Here is a 25,558-nt window from a genome sequence, read left to right as displayed (position 1 = left end):
TAAGGTCACTCTTAAAACAGTACAACGGCTGCCCCACCCTTCAAATCGAAACGCATTATTGCTTCACGGCAGAAATAGGCAGGGTGGTGGTACCTACCCGCGCGGACTCACAATAGGTCTTACCATCAGTGATTACGCAAATTATAATTTTGCGGGTTTGATTTTTATTGCACGATGTTATTCCTTCACCGTGGAAGTCAATCGTGAACATTTGTTGAGTACGTACGTAGTTCGTTCATATCGCCAACTACAAATAATTACTCCGTAATTTCATTACGTAAATTGTGTCTAGGTTTCGTCAATTCGATTTAACAGCGGTCTTATTAAGAAGCACGTTTTTTTTTGGTTGTGTTATTGGCCTTGTAGGCAGATGAGCGTACGGCCCACCTGATAGTGAGTGGCTACCGTCGCCCGTGGATGTCAGCAATGCCAGGAACACAGCCGAGCTACCGCTGAAAGAAAAAGAAAAACGAAATTTAACCATTATTAAAATGAAATGAAAAAAATCACACATAAATCATGTTTAACTCTTAACAAGACGGATCTGTGTCGGATGTTTTAAGCAAACAAGTCGTTGCGCAGTTAAAACATTGAATTCAAAATTATTAAAATGCGTGAGGTACATTTTTTTTAAATTGTTACTGGGTTTCGGTAACCACTTAACACTAACCGGTCGGCAAGCTTGGTAGTCTATTAAAAAAATATTTCATAAATTTTCACACACTACTATGTGTTTGACATAACACATAATATATTTATATAATAAAATAAAAATAAAGAAGCCTATATATCCTTAATTTTCATTGCAAATGTGGTATTTGTTTGTTAATGTTTAGTTGGTTATTATAAATAAATAAATAAATAAATAACGTTTTGCTTATTGTCTAAATGTTAATAAGAGTTAGTTTTTGTTATTGGATATGGACCTCTCCTCGGGTGAAGGCCTCTTCCAGTCCTTTCCACTGGTCTCTGTCCTTGCCAGTAGTTTGCTAGTCCTTTCTTATTATTTCGTTTATGTCATCAGCCCATCGTCTTCCTTCTTTTGCCAATTGGCCCTTTCCAGATTGTAGTGTTGACTGTCCACCTGGTGTCTGTGTATCTCAGTACGTGACCTGCCCACTGCCATTTCAATTTTAGAGCTTGTGTGAGGGCGTCTTTTATCTTTGTTTTCTGTCTAACTACTTTGCTCCTGACTTTTTGAATTTTTCTGCATATTTATATACTCTTTGTTTATTGTCAAACTTTTATTTTATTACTTGTAGTCTGTGGTCAAATTGAGAATAGATTAATATTGTTCATCTTTAATATTATTTGTCTATAGTTGTAGTTTTGTCGAAATCTGTGAATATAGAATTATAATAGTCATTGACGATAGAACCTTGATAATGTTCAATACTATAATTTCAATTCATTATAGTTGAATTTCGACTACCGCGGGCCCACTAGTACATCTAAACATATGCAAAATATTTCGAGACTCTTGTATTTTCTCTTGACTGATAATGGACTAACTGGACATGGATGTTTTGGGAGTTTCCTGCATTGGATCAGAGTTGAATCAACGATTGAGTGCCATAAATGTGGATGTGACTGGGATGCGGCACGCTTGTAGTCTTCTCCCCATCTTAGGGGGAAATTTCCGTATCCTCACAGCTAAATTGGAGGAACATACGTCTGCTCTCTGCCAAATTTTGTGGTTACGATGTTCTTATCAAATGTTCTATCCCGACGGGATTCATACCCGTCTCTTGGCTCCCCAGAGTTTTTCGGGTTTCCTCACACGTCGATTTAGGGACCGGCGAGAGAGATCCAAGAAGACTACGTATAAGGGGTTCACATGCGCCTTAAAAGCATTCTCCGTTTTAAGGGTATCATATCCTTGACTCTAATTAAGAGTAGGAAGTCCTTAAATATAAGTAGACATTTATATTCTTAACTAAGACTTATCCTCGACCATAAATATTATTTGAAGTAATGTCCCACTTAACCTTTCCTTACAGCGGCGGCTACATAGTTCCCTCGCGGTGGACGACAGAAATGATACTTGAACAAATTACCAACACAAACCAAACCAAACGCGTAGGCAGTGACTTGGCTCTGCCCCTGGACGGTAACCAGTCACCATCAGTTGGGCCGTACGCTCGTCTGCCTACAAGGGCAATAAAAAAACTAGATTGTAAAAATCAATTAAGTAACACGGTAAACGGGAAAATGCAATACAATTTAAAGACTACTTTTTAAATCTATACTTAATATTATAAAGAGGAAAGATTTGTTTGTTTGTTTGTTTCGAATAGGCTCCGAAACTACTGGACCGGATTGAAAAATTCTTTTTCCATTAGAAGCCGACATTGTCCCTGATGAACATAGGCTACTTTTTTTTTATTTTTTTTTATTTATTTTTTTTGGTTTCATGTGTGTTTTAATGTTTCCGAAGCGAAGCGAGGGCAGGTCGCTAGTTATATATAAATTAATTATACACGTTGGTGTGTTGAAATAAATGTTTATAAATATATTTTTGTAATTATGTGTCTGTCATTTACGTAAATGCCCGCGGATCCTTTTGTTCTCAAATCGTTTTCTTTCACAATAGCATTAGCACGAACACAAAGAAAATGCGTTAATATTTAGTAGTAATCTCATATTACTATGTTAATTATCAATATATTATTTATACCAATTGTTACTAATATTGTAAATGTTAATGTGTATTTCTTTGTTTGTTTGATTGTAGTGGTTTTTTTTTAAAAGCGATCGTTTTAGATCAAACTGGTGACATTTAACTTTTATCCCGAATTAACATCTCGTTCCCTCGGGTAATTGTTTATACTAGAGACCCCGCAGTAGTCGAAATTCGACTATACTTATTTGGAATTGTAAGTTTGTACACTATTATGATTGTAATTTATACTTCTATAATCACAAATTTCGCCAAGGCTACACTATAAAAAATATTAATAAAGGCAAACAATATTTAATCTATTCTCAAATTGACAACAAACGTCAAGAACAAAAGTATGACAATAAATAGTATGCATGCGTGTGTGCCTCAAATGCATGGTATGTTTTCTTTATTGATTTAATGTATATTTTATGCATTATTTAAAAAAAAAAATTAGCATTGTGCACTTCTTCTCTATATTCTCTAAAAGTGTGGAAAATTTCACACTCCGCCGTCCGCGCAATTTTCGTAAAAAGGGATACAAAGTTTTTGCTTCACGTATTAATATATAGATTATCACTAGATAAAACTAGCTGTACCCGTACCCGCTTCGCTGGGCATTTAAAATTCACATTATTATTTCCTCACCCCCACTAAGATTCTCGTCATTAACGTCCCCGCAACTGGTGTAGGGAGTCCAACACTCATATAAATATTAGCATATCCATTAAGTACATGTATTTTCTACATGGATACCAAGTTTCAAGTCATCGGATGCATGGTTCAGTAGTTATAACGGAACGTCCGTAAAAACCACTGTAGATTTATATATTAGTGTAGACTAGTGGTCCAACAGTAGTCGAAAATCGACTATAATTAATTGAAATTATAAGTTTGTACATTATTATGGCTATATTGTCAAAGACTATTAAACTTCTATAATCGCAGATTTTGCCAAGACTACACCATACACAAATAATATTAAAGATAAACAATATTAACCTATTCTCAATTTGACCACAGACTATAAACAATAAGAAAAGTTTGACAATAAACAAAGAGTATAATAAATATGCGTGTATGCGTCAACTGTCAAATACACAGTAGTGCGAGTAATGTTTTTTTTGTTGATTTTATGTATTATTAATGCATAATTAAAAACAATTTTAGCATTCTGCACTCCTTCTCTATATTGTTTATAAATGTGGGAAGTTTCATACTCCTCCGTCCGCGTAATTTTCGTAAAAAGGGATACAAAGTTTTTGCTTCACGTATTAATATATAGATTATCGGTACTTTTCATTGACCATCCGGGCGAAGTCGCAGGTAACAGCTATCTATCTATACGTAGTTAATTACATATATTGAATATCTCGACCGTGATTAGCCATGATTCGTAATGGTGTCAGCTGTACGGCTTAGAACTAGTAGCGCATTACTTGTGACGTATTGTTTGTTGGTACTGATAGAAAGTTTTACTCAATCGCTCATAGATAGACACAGCCCACTGAGTTTCTCGCCGGATCTTCTCAGTGGGTCGCGATTCCGATCCGGTGGTAGATTCTGCGAAGCACTGCTCTTGCTAGGATTAGTGTCAGCAATTTTTTTTTTGTTGCTTTGATGGTTGGACTTGCTCACATCCCACCTGGTGTTAAGTGGTTACTGGAGCCCATAGACATCTACAACGTAAATGCGCCACCCACCTTGAGATATAAGTTCTAAGATCTCAATTATAGTTACAACGGCTGCCCCACCCTTCAAATCGAAACGCATTACTGCTTTACGGCAGAAATAGGCAGGGTGGTGGTACCTACCTGCGCGGACTCACAAGAGGTCCTACCACCAATAATTACGCAAATTATAATTTTGCGGGTTCGATTTTTATACACGATGTTATTCCTTCACCGTGGAAGTCAATCGTGAACATTCGTTGAGTGCGTATTTCATTAGAAAAATTGGTACCCGCCTGAGATTCGAACACCGGTGCATCGCTCAACACGAATGCACCGGACGTCTTATCCTTTAGGCCACGACGACTTCGCTTGCTCGAAATTCGCTCAGGTTGAGCCCGTGAGCTCACCGTCCGCGTGAAACTGGAACAGCCCCTTAGGTTACCAGCGTATAGGATAGGGATAAAGTACTCAATCTGATTAATAGCGCCGTTCGAAGCCAGTGTTGTTCAGCAGACCAACACGACAGTGTCGTGTCATACATACAGGAGAACCAATATTATTTAAAGTTTAAAATTTGGAAAATTTAACACAACAAAAAACTTCTTCAGATATTTGAATAGGGTAAACTTAATTGATGGTCAATTTAAAAAAAAAAAACGAATTCTTGATACTAAACCCAAATAAAACCGACCTTTAATAAACAAAAATAAATGTCGATATACAATAAAAATAAAAAAAGACGTCAGCAAATAAAGTACAATCAATATAGCCGATGGTAATTAAATATTATGCTTTATTTTTAACACAAATATGCTTAAAGATTAAAAAAAAACACAGACGTCAGCAAGTAAAATGAGGTATCATCAATGTAGTCAATGTTAATTGAATCTATATATATAAAAATGAAACCCGTTTTCCGTTGTCACGACATAACATGAAAACGCCTTGACCGATTTGGCTAATTTTGGTCTTGAATTATTTGTTGAAGTCCAGAGAAGGTTTAAAAGGTTAGATAAATATAAAAATATTCGGAATTAAATAAAAATAACAATTTTGTTTTTCCTTTGATGTGTCCCCCGTCGGACGGATTCCTTTTGTTTGTTTTAAGTTTATCTTAAACAAAAGTTCAGGTCTTTTATTTATCGATTGAGGCACTACGAAGTCTGCCGGGTCAGCTAGTATTATATATAAATAAAATTTATTTATACTGGTAGTAGGACCTCTTGTGAGACCGGACGAGCTCACAGCCCATCAGTTAAGTGGTTACTGGAGCCCATAGACATCTACAACGTAAACGCGCCACCCACCTTGAGATATATAAGTTCTAACGTCTCAGTATAGTTACAACGGCTGCCTCACCCTTCAAACCGGAACGCATTACTGCTTCACGGCAAAAATAGGCAGGGTGGTGGTACCTACACATGCCTTAAAAGGCACCAAAGAAACGCATGCACTAAAGCACGGCGTGATCACGAGTGTTCACGGTATCGCTTGGTTACGCTCATTCCACTTGCAAGTTGCGGCTGCGTCACGGTCGGAGGCACGTAGAAAGTTCCCCGGTAACGTTGCCAGTTCGGCCGCAGTTGCCCCGTCTGTCGCCGTTCAAAGACTGTCTCAAAGTCCGTCAAAAGATGCGTTACAAAACCGAACGAATGACATTGAACGCAACTCCGCGGAACGTTTGAAACATTTTCGCTTCCATTTTTTACGACTGCGATGACTTTTCAGTTACCTTTTGACGTTTTTTACTGGTGGTAGGACCTCTTGTGAGTCCGCGCGGGTAGGTACCACCGCCCTGCCTATTTCTGCCGTGAAGCAGTAATGCGTTTCGGTTTGAAGGGTGGGGCAGCCGTTGTAACTATACTGAGATCTTAGAACTTATATCTCAAGGTGGGTGGCGCATTTACGTTGTAGATGGCCATGGGCTCGAGTAACCACTTAACACCAGGTGGGCTGTGAGCTCGTTCACCCATCTAAGCAATAAAAAAAAAAAGTTATATCTGGCTGACGGTTCGAATCACGTGAAGTGGTACACGGTACACGATTGTCGGCACGATTGCGAATTTAAATGAAATATTATGTATTAGTTTTAACCGACTTCGAAAAAGGTTTACTGGTGGCAGGATCTCTTGTGAGTATTTACAAATAAAGGGCACACACGACTTTGCAACAACTATACACAACTAGATTTACCGAATAGTAATTACTTGTAGTGACGCTGATGTTGAGTAATTCAGGTCAAGTATCGAGGGTAATACTATGTAGGATGGTAAACGTTGAAGATGCCCGGAATCTGTGAAATGATAAATGGAATTTGAGGAAATCTTATTTTAATTGCAGCATTTTATGTTGCGTACAGACACGTCCTTTTTCTTCACTCATAAGGAACTCTGCGAATTTCGGATCTATGACATTGAACTTAAATGGATGGAGTGTCTGAATGACGATATGAGAGAGAGAGAGAGGAGTGAGTGTTGAGATGACGACTGATAAAAGAGAATGGAAGAGATAAATCCGCTGTACCGACCTCACTTAGTGGGATAAGGCGGAGAAAAAAGAAGAAATATATAGGATGATTCAGTCGAATCTGGTCTGGTCTATCAATTGACAGGAATTTCAGCGTCACAATGAAAGAGCCCGTGAGCCCATGAGCTCACATACCCGTCCGGGCGTAGCTGAAATATTCCCTTAAGCCACCAGCTAATGGGTAGGGGGAAAGAACAATAATAACACGCCTGTATCGATGGTGCCCGTAATCTGCTATGCGTTAATCTCGAAGACATGTGGATCCCAGAAATAAACTCTGAAAAACTGAATATATTAACCTATTTTCATTGGAAACTCTGGATAGTGAAAGAAATTTGTTTCTAAATACGTTAACGGTAGGCAGCGGCTTGGCTCTGCCCCTGGCATTGCTGAAGTCCATGGGCGACGGTAACAACTCACCATCAGGTGGGCCATATGCTCGTCTGCCTATTTTTTTTTTGTATTCGTCAATTTTGTTGAGAAATTCAACAGCTTTAGTTTTAAAATCTCACTTACGTGGTTGTATTATTATGTTGTTTTATGCTGTACTGATTTAGTGCGTATGTTTGTCCATAGGAGGTGACAGATGAGAGCGACGGATGCGGCGCCAAGTTTTCTGTTCTCATAGTGTCGGACAAGTTCAAAGGGAAACCTCTTCTTGCCAGGCATAGGTGAGTGTATTTTTTTAGGCTATTGCATAGCTTTCATCGCGGGCTCTGAGCGCGGCGACCGAATCAAGAAATTCCGTAACGAAAACAAAACCTAACACCTCTCACTTCGCCTACAATGTAGTTCGCGCTCAACACATTCATATGTTGCGCTTGTGTAGTGTTTGTGAATAAGCGCGCGGCGTGACGTCGCACTGCATGCGCATCATGAAAAGTCTACCCATCTCTCTCTCGCGCGGTCTAGCTTATGAGTGTGAAGGAGACAAATGTTTTGCTTTAGTTAATGTTTATAAATATAGCGTGGTCTTATTTCATTATTGTTTTAATATTAAATTATTACTGTCTAATTATAATTGCATAAGTTTATAAAAAAATGCTATGCAATAGCTTTACCGCGGCAGTCCCCGAGTGCCACACGTGTTTTTCTATCAAAATATTTTACATACCTATACCGTAATGTATCAAATTCAATTCAAATTCAAATTCAAAATCATTTATTTCAACTTGGATGTCATCAAAAACACACTTGTTGAATGTCAAAATGTAAAAGAAAATGTTAACTCTACCACCGGTTCCAAAAAAAGCCACAGTCCTGAGAAGAACCGGCGAAACAAACTCAGCTGGCTTTTTTTTTTTTTGGATTTTATCAAATATTTTCTTTTTTTTTTAAATAAGAAAACATATTTACAGTATACGAAAAAACAAGTCAAAAAAATACAATTCAAATAAATAATAATAATGAAAAATGAAAAGGCCAGGAGCGAACGCCTCATTCCCACGTAGTGCCATCTAGTAAAAAATCCTTAACTTTATAATATGCCTTGTTGCACAAACGTTCCTTGACAGTTTTCTTAAATCTATGAACAGGTAGTAGTTGAACGTTTTGTGGGATCTTGTTGAAAAGTTGTACACCCAGCCCCCTGAAAGCGTTGCTTATTTTCTTAATTCGAGCCGCCGGCAACGCAAGCCTATGTTTGTTCCAAGTGTTCACATTGTGCAAATCGCAGACTCTGGGGAATTCTACAATGTTTTTACGCACGTACAATAAATTTTCAAAAATGTATTGGGACGCTAAAGTTAGAATTTTGATTTCCTTAAACTTGTCCCTCAAGGATTCCCTCGGGTGCATATTATAAATAGCATGAATAGCCCTCTTCTGCAGGATGAAAATCGTTTCGACATCGGCAGCATTGCCCCATAGCAAAATGCCATAGGACATAACACTATAAAAATAACTGAAATAAACTAGACGTGCCGTATCTTCATCAGTATACGTTCGTATTTTTTTTCCGCAAACGCTGCTATCATTCTCGTACTTCAGATATATTCAAAACAAACAAGCAAATTCAATGAAATTTTTGTTATCAATAGAAAAATATCGATGATATTATTATATCGATACAATATTAGCACGGTAGTTAGATAAAATATTGAAATGTCGTCGAATATAGCAAGCACCTTAGTCATGCGTGACCACGAAAACTGTCCGAGCTAATATCGAGGAGTGAAATTGCTATTATGTTTAAGCGGCATTTTTGCAAATTCACAGGAGAGCAATTTAAAGTTTAAAATTTGGAAATATATTCGTAACAAAAAACTTCTTCAGCTATTATTTCAATGGGGTAAGCTTAATAGGAGTTCAGATTAAAAACATGAAGTTGTTGATGCTGTAAGACCAAATAAAACGCACTGGTAATCACTACATAGTATAAAACAAAGTCGCTTTCTCTGTCCCTATATCTGTATGTCCCTATGTATGCTTAAATCTTTAAAACTACGCAACTGATTTTGATGCGGTTTTTTTTAATAGATAGAGTGATTGAAGAGGAAGGTTTATATGTATAATAATATCCATTAAATAGTGGAGAAATCAATAATAAATTACAGTTTCCGAAGCGAAGCGAGGGCGGGTCGCTAGTTACAAAGATAAATGTCGCTTATTAAGCGAAATGTCGCTTAAACTAATAGCCTTTCTTTCACTCTTTGATATAATGACAATAAAAAACGCAAGATTAAACCGTAAAAACACTTATAACATGCAGGTGATTTTAAAAGACAGTTTTCACAATCACACAGATCACGCCATTAATCGATCAATTCGTCCGCCCCAAGAATCTAAAGAGTTATTAATTATGTAACCCTTTGAGCGCGAACCGTCGATAGATCGACTCTCTATTAATGCGTATAAAGTGCGGAGCGTCTGAATAGCGACTGTTACGCAGTTCGATTATAAGTATTAGGTATCGACCTGTACGGACGTGTCTTAGCACACGCACGCATAACGTTTTTTAAGTTTATAAATAACCATTTTCTTTATTGCTTAGATGGGTGGACGATCTCACAGCCCACCTGGTGTTAAGTGGTTACTGGAGCCCATAGACATCTACAACGTAAATGCGCCACCGACCTTGAGATATAAGTTCTAAGGTCTCAAGTATAGTTACAACGGCTGCCCCACCCTTCAAACCGAAACGCATTACTGCTTCACGGCAGAAATAGGCGGGGCGGTGGTACCTATCCGCGCGGACTGACAAGAGGTCCTACCACCAGTTCATATTATTTTGCTGTGAATTTAGCATTGATTTTTGTATTATCATTTTTTTAATTAAAGTTTTATATACCGCTTTTTTTTTCAAAACTCCTTTGGCGGTTTCTGCAAAATATGTGACAATAACCTCAGCACTAAAAAGGCTTAAAAGAAGCAACAGCTCTCTCTGTTTCTATCTACTTAACCATTTTGAATACAAATAATGTTAATGTATAATCAAACATCATGAGCAAACTAGCCTTGAACGTATGACGTATTACCTGAGCTATTTTAAAAGCTAACAGCTCTAGCGTGCCGCGTTCGCTGATGGGACCTCAGACGTGATTGGAATTAACATGAACCTACTTTAGTGATACAATACATTGCAATTGCAATACTATAAAAGCCGGTATCGATGGCCTATTCTAGGACTGTACGATATCAAGCCGACGACTGACTCCTACTGAAGCCACTGACGAACTGATATGCTGGGATACGCGAGACAGAGACGAGACATGATCTAATTAAACTACACTATAGATAGAATCATTCGTTTGATTGTCCACAGCAATCATATCTGCTAATACAACTTGAAAACTCAAAGGATGCGTTGTAATAAAAAAAAACCAAAACTAACTGGTATTCCCAAGAAAAATAGACTGGAATGGGCTGAAACTTTTTATTTTATTTATTGCTTAGATGGGTGGACGATCTCACAGCCAACCTGGTGTTAAGCGGTTACTGGAGCCCATATACATCTCCAACGTAAATGCGCCACCTACCTTGAGATACAAGTTCTAAGATCTTAGTATAGTTACAACGGCTGTCCCAACCTTCAAACCAAAACGCATTACTGCTTCACGGCAGAAATAGGCAGGGTGGTGGTACCTACCCGCGCGGACTCACCAGAGGTTCTACCACCAGTAATATAAATAATATGCCAGTTTTCAAGAGCAAAATTCAGACCAATTTCGGTCTTCGAGTGTCGATTGACTTATTCGAAGACTTTGCACAGACATTAATAAGAGATTGCCTAAAAATCGTGCGACGAGACGCGCATTTAAAGATTCATGAATCGTAAATTGTAATGACCTGTCGGAAATACTTCACGTGGTGATCACAGCGTGAGCTATTCCGGGTCGGCTCTCGCTGTCGTTGACGCGTTCATGGTTCATTTGACGCGGACTGTGAACCGATAAAATCGGTCACGACCCGCGCTGGTTAGGCGCGTCAAATTCACATTCAAGCAGGGCTCCAACTAGTTCTCGTTCTCGGTCTTCACGCGTACACAGACCGGCTGTGATAGGTCTCCGGTTAAATGAACGAGACTAACGAGCGACGGAAAAGCCTTTTTTTCCCCTAGCTAAGCTGATAGCCTTGAGAGGCTATTTCAGCGTAACCTTAACTAGTAGGTGAGCTCACGGGGCTCAAACCGGAGTGCCGCTAACACTGGACCTAGCAAGGGCAGTGCTTCGCAGAATCTACCACCGGATCGGAAACGCGACCAACTGAGAAGATCCGGCGAGAATTCAGTGGACTGTGTCTATGCGTTAATTCGCCCATCGAGCCCTTCGTCGTAAGCGACGGTTTCGACGAGGACGGTGACCAGTGCTTGTGGTACCTAAAAGCACCGTTAATGGATCAGGAGGATCCATAATGACGTGTTTCGGACGACGTCGACTGTTTACCATTCGGTCTACAGGATCGGGTATGTAGTTTCCAGCGGCCACGACAAGAGAGAGCACGAGAGAGCAGTCAAACCCTTGCTTGCCTTGGCCCTTGCCCTTGCCCAGCTTGAAGCCATTTTGCTCCTTCATCTGATTATTTACATTAGCTTTTTTTTTCCGATTCATTCAGTTTCATCAAATTTTGTCAATCAATTTTGTTAATAACCATATTGCCTCACTAAACTTAATAACAATTGGATTTGCGATTAAAAATAATTGAGAACGCATGTTCAACAATATCTTTATCCAAATACGATTCATTCATCTGTCATTTATACTGTAAAATATTTTCAACTTGAGACCTGATTAATGAAAAGAATTAATGGAACACAAAATGTTGCCATACGTCAAAACATCATCTCAGTTTAGCTTAGCTATATTTGTTTTCATATTGAAATTACGAATTTAATAATTTATGGATCAAATTAGAACTAAGTTTTTTTTTTGTATTTGATTTAAACCCCGATTGATATTGGCTTTGATGATGCAACATGAGTTTGAAGGTTTTATGGCGTGTTTATACACGTTACGTGTGCGTTTACAAATGTTGAGTTTTTCACTCGAGACTCACTCAGACTCATTGACAGAATACTTTAATTAGCATAGAAAAACACAAGAGATAAAAGAGCTGGCAGTCTTAAATAATTAAACACGTATACTGACACTAAATCAGACGTTTCAAAAACAAAAACCCTAATTATTTAAAATCTGTTGAGCTGAAAATATCTGTAATTTCTTACACGCACACTCTCTCTCTCATTTTCGCGAATTATTTAAACAGATATCGTCTTAAAACAGTCATATCTGTCGTAACATCTGTTCTGTATGTTACAGCACGTAATTAATCCTCACGAATATTTTATAAATAAAACTGTTTAATAACATTGGCATTGTTCCAATCGTTGCGAATAAACTTACTATCGACGCTACGTATCGTTTATAGTTAAAATGAAAATGTAAACAAATAAATGAACACAAAGAGAATAAAAGACGAACAGACGTAAATATTGCATATTTTTCCAAAGCGACCCATTGCTAGTGTATTCAGCCGGCAATGGAATCGCTAATAAACTACCCCCACCGATTTCAAAACATAATATGTAGGACTTTTTGGCGGGAACGCGAGGAGTGAAGTTTTACTTAGTAACTGACCACCATTTTACTAAGATTATATTTCATCCCAGTTGATTAATATCTCAAATTAATCATCTTCATTTAATTCCATTTCACTCCATATTATCATTTTTCATAAAAATAAGAATATAAATTGACATGACTTAAAGGTCTTAGTTACCAAGTCATAAAATCCTTGAAAAAAAAACACATGTAGTAGTATCGGCTGTTTGCGCTAGAAAAAATACAATGTAACTAACATCAGTAATAACGATATTTGATTTTGTATTATTGTTCTATACAGAAAACTGATTATCATAAAAAAGTACATAATTGTTTTTTTTATTTGTTTTGATAACAAAAGAGTTTTAGTTAGAAAAAGATATTTTTCATAATAATAATAAAAAATTGAACATATATTAAATTTTGACTACGTGACATTCACGAGTGACACGACGTACATATGTACGTATGTACATATTGAAAGGCAGTTGTGTTTTAAAGACATTTTTTTTTTATTGCTTCGATGGATGAACGAGCTCACAGGCCACCTGGTGTTAAGTGGTTTCTGGAGCCCATAGACATCTACAAACGTAAATGCGCCACCCACCTCGAGATATAAGTTCTAAGATCTCAGTATAGTTACAACGGCTACCCCACCCTTCGAACCGAAACGCATTACTGCTTCACGGCGGAAATAGGCGGGGTGGTGGTATCTACCCGTGCGGACTCCCAAGAGGTCCTACCACCAGTGATATGTACTCAAATAGTTCTGTAATATATCGTATCTCAATAATTCTTATATCTATTTGTTTTTATTGGACTATAAGTGCGTAATATGTGTCTTATCTAAATTTTTTTCCAGCGCCACACGTTATTCACCAAACAATAAGACTATTTCAATGAAAATATAATCATTTTTCAAAGATCATTTGCGTCAATCTTAAACTGTTTTTTCCTCTTGCCACACAATTGTGTTTCTTGTTTTTTTTTTTTTTCAAAATATCGATCAACAAAAGAGATCCAATATTCTAATTGGGGTGAAAATGTCAAACGCGTACATACGTCGCGAAAATAAACACTTTTAAGAATAAAACAGATCTAAAACGATAAGAGTACAATGGATCTTTGTTATTTAAAATAACCGATGCAATCGCAAGACCAGATTTACACAATAAAGACCATATTATGAGGGCTAAAGCATTTAAAACCATCCTTTCGCAGATTGGTGAACACATTGCTTCAAGAGGAACTGAAGACAATCCACGCATTCACCCAGAAAACCTTAACTGTTGATCAGTGGAAGACACAATAATGTATACTATTTAATACAATGCAGTAGTCGAAATCTATTAGTTTTTTATTGTTCGTTATACCTTGCTTAAGATCTAGTCAATTTCGCGTGTGCTTATTACATTAAAAGGACAATGTTGACGGCTGTCGATAATTTGTTTACCGTGAGCGTTTCCGCGCCGGGGAAAGTCATTTTGCATGGAGAGCATTCGGTCGTGTACGGGAAAACTGCGATCGCTGTCAGCCTCGGCCTAAGGAGCTCCATAGTGATAAAGGTATTTTTCATGAAGTCTTTCTTTTTTTATTTTATAGATGTGTGAAAAAAATTTGGATTCATAATTGCACCTATAGAATTATAAAGACCCAACTAGAAAAAGGGGTTTTTTGGAAAACATCGATTAAAGTTCTCAAACCGAAAAAACGTAGAGGAAGGGGACGGAGTGAAAGAGACCGATGGATAGTTTTGTTATAAGCTACTTCTGGTCATTTGATTACTAAAAGTCGCTGAAAAGGGTCGTTCTAGTTCCATTTTTGAATTAAAGACGAAATCCAAATATTTCAAAATGAGTCTCTATAATTTTAAAGGTGCGATATGGTGCTTTGTGGTTACCGGAGTTCGTAGACGTCACAAGGTGAATGGCGCCATATAACTTAAGACACAAGGTCGAAGTCGCAATTGTAATGTAGATTGGCTGTCGCTACCTTTTCAAACAGGAACGAATGGCTACTTCGTGGCAGGAATAAGCAAGATAACTTACTTATCAGGACTTACCTACCATAAGTACAATTGTGGATTTGTTTTAAAGGTAGCATTTCTGTTGGTGGATAAATCAGTATTTACAAGATTAATTCGGAATATGTTTTTTGATCCCAAAAAGCCGTCTAATCTAATAGGTCATTCTTCTCTTTTAACTGACAGTTCTGATATGTTTGAACCACTGGAAACTTTTTTTTATGTCCTCGTAGACAGAAAACCATATTGCCCGCCTGATGGTGAGTGGTTACCGTGGCCCATGGACTTCAGCAACGCCAGGGGCAGAGCCAAGCCGTTGCCTACCGTGAATACGAATTGAACCTATTTGAATTGATTTGAAAATTAGTTATAAAGTTCTTTAATTAATGATTATGTGAATCTAATGTCGCGATAGTGATATATCCAGGCGGCCGTTTACGAATAGATTTCGCCCAAAAGCACCCATAGATATAGGAAGGACGTAAGGTGTTGGGATGGCTGTGAAGGTCTTGAATTGTTGAAATGAACAAAAATAAGTCAATTGGTGTCAATACGATCGTTTAATACAATGGATAGGTAATGAATATTAAATGCATGTGGTGGCCATCAGACTGCAGTCGAGTTCACAAATGCTCATCAATTTCACCTTGTTGTTATTTAATCACTTGTGACATAAAGACTTGGTCATGAATACGTTGGAATTTTTCTTCATCAATGGCTGATGCAAAATTTTAGTTTGGTCATAGTCTAAGATTGCGTATCTCATCATTCCGTTATTCATGTTTCTGGAAATTTCGCAGGAAGTAAACACTCCACACGAACCAGCAGTCCACATACATCTGCCGTGCGTGGATCTACAGGAGACCATTCCATTGGAGCCGACAGTCAAAAGTCTGTTCCATCCTAAACTGGCACCAGGGATAACCGGCAAATTCTCTTGGAGATTACCCCACAAAATCGACCATGACTATCACTTGCGAAGGGTGGAGGAATACCTGCATTTGATCAAGCCTAACTTCGACTCGTTGCCCAATAATCAAAAAAATTCCTTGCGTAGTTTCCTATACGTGTTTTCCGGGATTTTCGGTAGCACATATCTACCGGTAAAGTCTATGGATATTTCGATGGGATCTGAGCTCACCATTGGCGCGGGTACTGGCAGTTCGGCGTCTTTTGCCGTCTGTCTAGCAGGAGCATTGATACAGCTGTTGAAATTGAAGAGTTCTTCGGGGAATTTCGATGCATACTACGATCAGAGCAGCCAAGATTTTACGGATACCGAAAAGGAGATTATATCCGAATGGGCTTTCAATTGTGAGAAGATAATGCACGGAACTCCTTCAGGTATGTAACATTATGGTCTTTTTTGGCGTTAGCTCTGGCACTGTCACACCGATTTGCCAAGTTAACTAATATCTGAGATTTTCATTTCATTTCATTTTACTAGTGGTAGGACCTCTTGTGAGTCCGCGCGGGTAGGTACCACCGCCTTGCCTATTTCTGCCGTGAACCAGTAATGCGTTTCGGTTTGAAGGGTAGGGCAGCCGTTGTAACTATACTGAGATCTTAGAACTTATATGTCAAGGTGGGTGGCGCATTTACGTTGTAGATGTCTATGGGTTCCAGTGACCACTTAATATCAGGTGGGCTGTGAGCTCGTCCACACATCTAGGCAATAATAATAATAAAAAAACTGAGATTTTCATTTCGATTTTATTAAAACGTTGCTAGTTCGAAATTATTTGAAGCGTACACGCTCGATGTTTGTATATTAAACATAATCACAATGATCAGTTCAATGTAACGATGTCAAGGTCTCCGGATGACGTTCCCATCAGGGGTCATTGCCGGATCGCTTCCATTTAAAATGTCATCAATTAGAAAGTCAATGCCTTAATATGAACGACCTCGGAACTGACGCTGACGGGGACGTCTCGATATAATTCTATAGAGCATTAGAAACTCGGCTTACGATAAAATGTGAAAGTTTCGTGAATTCGCTTTCGCGTATTATGTTTATCCTAAAACAGACTTTTTTTTTTTTATTGCTTATGTGGACGAGCTCACAGCCCACCTGATGTTAAGTGGCTACTGGAGCCCATAGACATCTACAACGTAAATGCGCCACACACCTTGAGATATAGTTCTAAGGTCTCAGTATAGTCACAACGGCAGCCCCACCCTTCAAACCGAAACGCATTACTGCTTCACGGCAGAAATAGGCGGGGCGGTGGTACCTACCCGTGCGGACTCACAAGAGGTCCTACCACCAGTAATTACGCAAATTATAATTTTGCGGGTTTCATTTTTATTACACGATGTTATTCCTTCACCGTGGAAGTCAATCGTGAACATTTGTTGAGTACGTATTTCATTAGAAAAATTGGTACCCGCCTGCGGGATTCGAACACCGGTGCATCGCTTCAACACGAATGCACCGGACGTCTTATCCGTTAGGCCACGACGACCACAAAAGTCTAGTGTAGTCGACGACTAGTGTAGTTTGTGATATCGTATATCGAAACAACCAAAAAATACGACTTACGCGCGGAACTATCACAGCGATCAGATATGCGTATCGTCCGGGATTGTGTTAGACAACTTTGGGGAATATACGACAAAGGAAAGATATTCCACCGAGCGGGTGTAATCTCTCGATAGACCGACGATTCTAATATTATTGTTCGGAACTTGTACCGTAGATTGGAGGGAATAGAGACTAGAGTTAGAATAGGGACAAATCTGGTAAACGAGGTAACAATTGAGAGTAAAGGCTTTACAGTAGCCTCTTCTTTGAGACAAGGCGTCTTACCTATTAGGCTAAGGATGCATATAAGGAACGCCCATTGCGTATTTATTATTCGACTAGCCGTACTCGTCCGCTTCGCTGGGCATTTAAAATTAACATTATTATTTATTGTCATTATTATTTGGGAATCCAACACTCATTTAAATATTAGCCTATCCATTAAGTACATGTATTCTCTACATGGATACCAAGTTTCAAGTCAATCGGATGCATGGTTCAGTAGTTATAACGGAACATCCGTAAAAACCACTGTAGCTATATTAGTATAGATTATAATAAAAATTAATCAATTTTGATTAATGACCCCCAATGCCAGATCAAAAAGATTAAAAGACCAAATTGACCTTGCTTGCAGAATAAAGGAAGCTACCTCCATATAATTTTCTATTAAATCTATACAAATACAACTTACATTATTCTTATCCTTGAAAAGGAAATCTGATCGTATTGAACTAGTCTCTAATCATCTCGTAAATTGATCGTCACTTCGGTAATAGACTTGTTCGTGTTAATACCAAGAGTTAGGACTATGATGGATATTATAATGGATATTATTATTCTTAGAGCATGTATTTCTGATCATTGGGCATTAGTTGTTTGGTTTCTGTGGCGGTAGCCATCATACAACGCAAGATATTAGACAGATGCCTGAATCTCGCTTACGACATTTTCAAGATAAAGCGCATATATAGGTATATTACAAGTTCCGAACAACAACATTGGACCGTCGGTCTACCGAGCAAATATCACCCGCTCGGTGGAAGATCTTCCTTTCGTCGTATACCTACAAACTAAAGCCTTCATCAAACAGAACGCGTAATTAGCGCGCGTCAGAGCTTTTAATCTTTTGAAGTAAAGGTTTTGGGTATAAAAAAAACAGTGTCATATCATAAATTGCTTAGTTAGCTTAGCCCTGAGCCCTAATTTCTGAGCGATGCACAATTATTGGTGCCTTGCTATATCGACAAAATGGGGGTACTAAAATGAATATGTTCACAGACCTGTCAATACACGATATAATTCTCTCGTCATCATTTTCTTTTTTATTATTGCATTGTCGGGTGGACGAGCTCACGGTCCACCTGGTGTAAATTGGTTACCGGAGCCCATAGACATCTACGACGTAAATGCGCCACCCACCTTGAGATATGAGTTCTAAGGTTTCAGTATAGTTACAACGGCTGCACCACCCTTCAAACCGAAACGCATTGCTGCTTCACGGCAGAAATAGGCAGGGTGGTGGTATCTACCCGTGCGGACTAACACGACGGCTTACCACCACTGAAGTATCCTGAAGATATTTTTAAGTGTGCTTTGTAATTAGCAATCTAGCTTCATAATGATGAATACCATTGGTTTATAGACCTTAATATTACCGCTTAAGCCATTGAATAAATGACTTTAATACATCTCGTAACTTGGCAATTATAGGCATAGACAACGCGACCTGCACATTCGGGAACTTGGTATCGTTCAAAAAGGGCGCTAAACCACGTCATCTCGACATAAGGATGGAGCTGCGCGTGTTGCTGGTCGATTCGCGGGTGTCCAGAGAAACGAGGACCCTGGTCGTCCGTGTGGCGGCCCTAAGACAAAGGAACACGGCTGCGGTGGACCACATCATGGAGGCCTGTGAACACGTTGCGCACACTGCCACTCAGGTAATACATCATTGTTAAATTTCAGGGTATATAACTAAACTACTACAATTTTTTTTATTGCTTAGATAGGTGTACTAGCTCACAGCCCACCTGGTGTTAAGTGGTTACTGGAGCCCATAGACATCTACAACGTAAATGCGCCACCCACCTTGAGATATGAAGTCGTCGTGGCCTAAGAGATAAGACGTCCGGTGCATTCGAGTTGATCGGTGCACCTGTGTTCGAATCCCAGGCGGGTACCAATTTTTCTAATGAATTACGTACTCAAAAACTGTTCACGATTGACTTTCATGGTGAAGGAATAACATCGTGTAATAAAAATCAAACCCGCAAAATTATAATTTGCGTAATTATTGGTGGTAGGACCTCTTGTGAGTCCGCACGGGTAGGTACCACCGCCCCGCCTATTTCTGCCGTAAAGCAGTAATGCGTTTCGGCTTGAAGGGCGGGGCAGCCGTTGTAACTATACTGAGACCTTAGAGCTTATATCTCAAAGTGTGTGGCGCATTTACTTTGTAGATGTCTATGGGTTCCAGTAACCGCTTAACACCAGGTTGGCTGTGAGCTCGTCCACACATCTAGGCAATAAAATTAAAAAAAAGTCAACTTAAAAAGTATCAGTAAATAATCACCATTTTACCGAGATTATGTTTCATCTCATATCATCTTTCGTTTTTGGATTTCGTAAGGATTGCAGATTAAGCCACATCAATTCTTAATATGTGTTAAGTGTGATGAAACTCTCTGATGAGTAAAGTGTCATTTTGACTGTTTTTTGTTACAGGTTTTAGAGAAACTTTCCAGCGGCAAGTGTGACCCCGATACGGAGGCGGACTATCAACATTTATCAGTAAGTTTCAATTATTATCTCTAGTTTTTTTTTATTGCCCTTGTAGGCGGACGAGCATGCGGCCCACCTGTTGGTAAGTGGTTGCCGTCGCCCATGGACTGGAGCAATGCCAGGGGTGTAGGCAATCCGCTGCCTACGGTTTGGTTTGTGTTGGTTATTTATTCAACCGTGAGGGAACTATGTAATTGCTTGTGCATTTAGCATTTCTTGCAGTAGCTTTGCTATCCTTAAAGTCCAACATTTAAACCAAAGAAATGAAAATTCATAACTATAAAATTCTATGAAAATATTATAGTAGGAAAGGCAAAGACTAAAAAAATCAAAGAAAAAATTGAGAATTCATAATTCTTATAAAATTCTCTGAAAATTGTAGATTAGTATAGAGAGAGTGTAAAACAAAAACAGATTGACTAAAAGGTCGAGTTACAAAGCCGCCGTAATCCCCGACAATGTTATAAATAGTTAATAAAAAAAAAATTTTTGCTTCGATGCGTGGACGAGTTCACGGCCCACATGGTGTTAAATGGGTACTGGAGCCCATAAACATCTACAATGTAAATGCTGCCACCTAGCTTCGTGGAGTTCTAAGGTCTCAGTGTAATTACAACGGCTACCCCGCCCTTCAAACCGGAACGCATTACTGCTTCACGGCAGAAATAGGCAGGGTGTTGGTACCTACCCGTGCGGACCCACAAGACGTCCTATCACCAGTAAAAAATGTATATTTCAGGAGCTTTGGGACATGAACCACTGTCTGCTGTCGGCTCTGGGCGTGTCTCATCCCTCGCTCGAGGTGATCCGAGCGGCGGCCAAGAGCAAGGGGCTCGCTTGCAAGCTCACCGGAGCCGGAGGTGGAGGGTCAGTATTCTATTGTACTAATGCATAGAAACTCACCTTGAGATCGGTCATCGTCCTCGTCGAACCCGTCGCTTGCGACGAAGGGCTCGACGAGTACATTACAGTGAGTCGCGTTTCCGATCCGGTGGTAGATTCTGCGAAGCACTGCTCTTGCTAGGATTAGTGTTAGCAACGTCGTCAGGTTTGAGCCCCGTGAGCTCACCTACTAGTTAAGGTTCCGCAAGGCTATCAGCTTAGGCAAAAAAAATGCCTGGATGGGTGGACGAGCTCACAGCCCACCTGGTGCTAAGTGGTTACTTGAGCCCATAGACATCTACGACGTAAATGCGCCACCCACCTTGAGATATAAGTTCTAAGGTCTCAAGTATAGTTATTATATCTAACTAACTAAATACCTATTGTATAAATGCATGGAAACTCACCTTGGGACGTGGCATAGAAATCTCAATAATGTTTAATGCGTATTATGCGTGAACTAGCTCATAACGCTCATGGTATAGACCTACCGGAATCCATAGATTGAATGTGAACTCCGTCATCTACCTCGGGTCATGAGGTCGACATCTCAACTGTATTGTGTAACGTTGGCTCCACACTTCGAATTTTAATTTTGTAGGCAGCAGCTTGGCTCTGCTCTTGGCATTGCTGAAGTCCACGGGCGACGGTAACCACTCACCATAAGGTCTTCCTATAAAGGCAATAAAAAAAATTCAATGTCAGCACGTTAGTTCGCAACAGTGACGCGAGCCTTTTCGTGACGGCTGCTGATTAAAGCCCAGAGTCTAGAGCATCTAGCGTCCATCCCCATTCGTCCCCATCCGTCCACGCCCCAGATCCATCCTTATGAACCTAAGTCCATCCCCAGTATCAGCCCGCCAAGCTTCTCTCGAATTTATAGGTCTTCATCAGCTGACTCTTCATAGACTCTTCATCAGCTGTTAACAAACCAACCTCTCGTTCTGGACAGGCTTCCAGGCCACCAGAAATCCCTTCTGAAACGCAGGACACGTGGTGTTATTTCTTCATCGTGAAAGAAGTTCTTTTGCACGTTTGTAATTAGAAAAAAAAAATCTACCAATTTATTGAACCCCGTTATATATTCAAATGTGGGAAAATGAAACAAAGCCGCTTAACGTAACTTCTCGGGATCCTCCAAAAAGTCCACTGAAAAAATCTCAGTAAATGACCACTATTTTACTGGCATTATATTTCATCCCATATCATCTCATTTCATTTCATTTCATGCCATGTTTCATATTAAAAAATATATAAAATATTAGGCTGTATGGTATGATACCTTTGCCTTTCCAATTGGAAAAATAAAACTACTACTGAACCCTGCTATAGTCCCATCACTTAATATATCAGCATATCATCCTTGATGTCACAGATATTAAAAAAATTTATTAAGTATACGCTGACCGAGAGCCCGTTGTATCGATTAATAACTCCCAAGTCAACATCACTAACATATTTTTTTTTAAGAAATTTAATGACTGCTCTCTTCTTTTTCAGATACGCCATGATCTTAATTCCACCATCGACTCCTCGTTCGGCGATAGACTCGCTGTCCGGCCAGCTGCTGCAGAACGGTTTCCGGGTCACGGAGACGAGGCTCGGTGGACCGGGCGTCTCCATAGAGATGTGACCAAAGACAAACAAGAGACAACGGGTCTCATAGCGCACGGACCGTTTGTGAAAAGAAATAAACAAGTGTCAACTCACTGTCATGCGGTGACAGTGACAGTTGAGATGGTAGATGAGTTTATTGAGGTCTTTTTTTGAGATATTACCGATAGTAAGATGTAAAAATATCTCACTCGCCTGCCTTCCTTTATTTAATAAGAAGTTAGAGTATAATATCTCTAAACTTAATGGTTAAAGTCTGACGCTAACAAATTATCATTGTTAAAACAATTTATTGTAATCGTATGATAATCGATATTATTCGAATTGTGACTTAGAAAGCATCGGTGATGTACTACTAGTGAAGTGAATATCGATCAATCGATTATTCTTTTATCGGTATTCGAATACTATTTACTTAACACTATTAAAAGATTTCTTTCAGACGAATGTAAATCCCAGTGTATTGTGATTTTTTTTATTTATATCAGGACATTTGTGGGAGAGGCCAAAGTTGTTTGGTTTACAAGGTTTTGGGTCCCAGTTGATACCGTAATGAGTTCATAAGTTTTTGCTTACGGTAAATTCGATCTAGGTATGTTGTTGTTTTAAGATATTATTTCCAATGAAAGTATATAGGAAAATTTAGTATTAGAATTGTAATAATTTTTTTTGGAATTGGCAATCTGAGTTTTTTATATTTAGAACACTACATTTTCATGTGTTCCTTGGCTAGTACTGTAAAAAAATACATACTGAACCTTATAAAAAACTGTATTAACTGATATCAGGTGTAAGTAAACAAGAGTGGCCCACTTAATAGTCAGTGGTTTCCAAAGTTTCCGAAGTCATAGATACTAAATGTTGAATGTCGTCATCCACTTTTGAAGCACACTGTACAATTATCAATTTTATTATATACTGTATGTCCCACCGTTGAGATCGGATCGCATCAGCTGTCTCGTGGCAGTATTAGGATCAAGATGGAGCTTTAGCACCCTCTCAATTATATTTTCATCAAAAATGAGTTTACGCCCTTAACAAAAACGTAACGTTTTAGATAATAAATATGTCACGGTGAAAATTTACAAAAATCCCGTATAAAATTAATAACAGAGACGTGAAATATAGCCAGTGTTTGGATGACCCACAAATGAATCTAAATAAAGAATAATTATGTCTTCGGTTAATTTTTTTTGGTCCTAATTTATTCGAGATATGGACCAAATACCTAACTGAATACAGAAATGTTATTTTATTTTTGGGAATTTAAGAATTGTGTCTTCTAAATGAACATAGTGCCCATTGACCGATATCTCGTATAAACCGAATTACCGTCTTAGTAAATACTTGTGTGGTATGTTTGTATATCAATGCCTGTGCTATATAACGAGATGAGGGTGAAATGATTTAGTCCAACTGTCAAATTTTTTGTGACGTTTATTCTTTTGACATTGACAGCTTGAGAATTGTTTTTGTTTAAATATAGAGCTATGGGTATTATCACATTGGTCATAGCTTTATTGCTTTTAATGTTTTAATAGTGCTTTAAATTAAATAAAAAATGCGTATTTAATGTACGATGTTCGTATGTGTCTTTTTAATCTTGAACTGTCAATGATATAGGAATCGATGCCACTCGAATTAGTTAATTTATTTTGTATTTAAAGCGTATGTGTGACAGGGTCGGTGGCTAATGAAAACTATTATTAATAAATAATTGTTGTGTTAAAAAAAAAACGTACGTATGACGGTAAAATTATGTCTTAAATATTAATATGCATTTCATTTTAATTTATTTATTTCGTTTTTGAACGTTTGTTTACGCACGAAATTAATATTATTTAGTAAAATTTTTTTTATTTTAAAATTTGCATGACTTGGAGATGGTTATTTTTTTTTTAGAAACACCGTACCAATCGTTGTCAGATTTCAGTATCGACAGAAAATAAAACAGATCAGAACTCATGATCGAAATTCATTGGGCTATGACAGGAATTGACAGCTGTCAATTTTGACATGTCACTACTGAAGTCAGTCATCGTTTGAGTACAAAATACATTCCCGCGTTGAATAGAATTATGAATATTATTTTTAGAGAGTGTTGTAGCTAGATTAAATCAAAAATATGTTAAACGATTCGGCAAAGGTGTTTTTCTTTTGTCTTTTAGAAATACTTAAATTTTGTCTAAATTTTGTACTGAAAAATATATCATTTCCTTAATTAGTAATTTTTTTTGTTTGTTTTTTATTTATTGTTTTTAATAAAAATCCTTGATATTGTTTTAATTAGAAAGCAGAGATATACCCACTGTGTTTTAGTATCTGTGCTGCTGCTCATGTCTCTGGAGTTCATTGAACCATTTCAGTCGAGAAAAAAATTAAAAAAAAGAACCTCCATTGGATTTTAAATTTATTTATGTTGGTATAAAAATTTCGGGACTATCATGTGTCGCATTCTTCAGGAATTCTTATATAAACATTAATTCATTCCTGTTCTGTATTTAATTAATATATAATTTTTATTTACAATGATTTCTTAACCAAACAGACAAAAAAAAATTAAGTATGCAGAAAAAAATTATTAAAATCTTAAAAAATTTGCGTTTTCAAATATGATAACGTAATTATTGCAATAAACAAAAGGGCATTAAATTAAAAATTGCCTATTGTTTTATAATTTTATAATAGATTTTATGATGTTATTATATATATATATATATATATTACATAATTAATGTTTTTCTTTTTAATTAATTTAAAATATCAAAATAATTAAGTCAATTTAATTTTATAATTAATACACCATTAGAATTTAATCACCGTAAATAG

The 25,558-nt window shown here is 38.0% G+C and overlaps 2 protein-coding genes across 2 annotated transcripts in view; both read left to right on the top strand.

Moving 5' to 3' along the window:
• Positions 1–14,244, top strand: part of LOC114241668 (bolA-like protein 2) — a 59,846-nt gene extending 45,602 nt beyond the window's left edge. The window contains exons 2-3 of the mRNA XM_028172578.2: positions 7,438–7,532; positions 14,121–14,244. Coding sequence (XP_028028379.1) covers positions 7,438–7,532; positions 14,121–14,211 — 186 coding nt within the window. The 3' untranslated portion in view covers positions 14,212–14,244. The remainder of the gene's footprint in view (positions 1–7,437; positions 7,533–14,120) is intronic.
• Positions 14,245–14,323: 79 nt separating this feature from the next.
• Positions 14,324–24,957, top strand: Mk (mevalonate kinase). Its single transcript, XM_028172566.2, has 6 exons — positions 14,324–14,464; positions 15,723–16,266; positions 19,163–19,392; positions 20,177–20,242; positions 20,973–21,100; positions 22,616–24,957. Exons 1-6 carry the CDS (start codon positions 14,324–14,326, stop codon positions 22,746–22,748), a joined length of 1,242 nt encoding a protein of 413 aa, XP_028028367.2. The 3' UTR covers positions 22,749–24,957.
• The last annotated feature ends 601 nt before the right edge of the window (positions 24,958–25,558 follow it).

The sequence above is a fragment of the Bombyx mandarina genome, chromosome 16 (genome assembly GCF_030267445.1).
Source record: "Bombyx mandarina strain Sakado chromosome 16, ASM3026744v2".
NCBI lineage: Eukaryota > Metazoa > Arthropoda > Insecta > Lepidoptera > Bombycidae > Bombyx > Bombyx mandarina.
The sequence above is the reverse complement of the archived record's forward strand: the minus strand, read 5'-3'. Positions and strand labels throughout refer to the sequence as shown.

Bases quoted from the DNA above. Each gene is read 5' to 3' on its own strand.
- Mk (XM_028172566.2), top strand. From the start codon at position 14,324: ATGTTGACGGCTGTCGATAATTTGTTTACCGTGAGCGTTTCCGCGCCG. The intron at 19,393-20,176 runs GTAATACATCAT...TTTTTGTTACAG, and splicing joins TTGCGCACACTGCCACTCAG to GTTTTAGAGAAACTTTCCAG. The intron at 21,101-22,615 runs GTCAGTATTCTA...CTTCTTTTTCAG, and splicing joins ACCGGAGCCGGAGGTGGAGG to ATACGCCATGATCTTAATTC.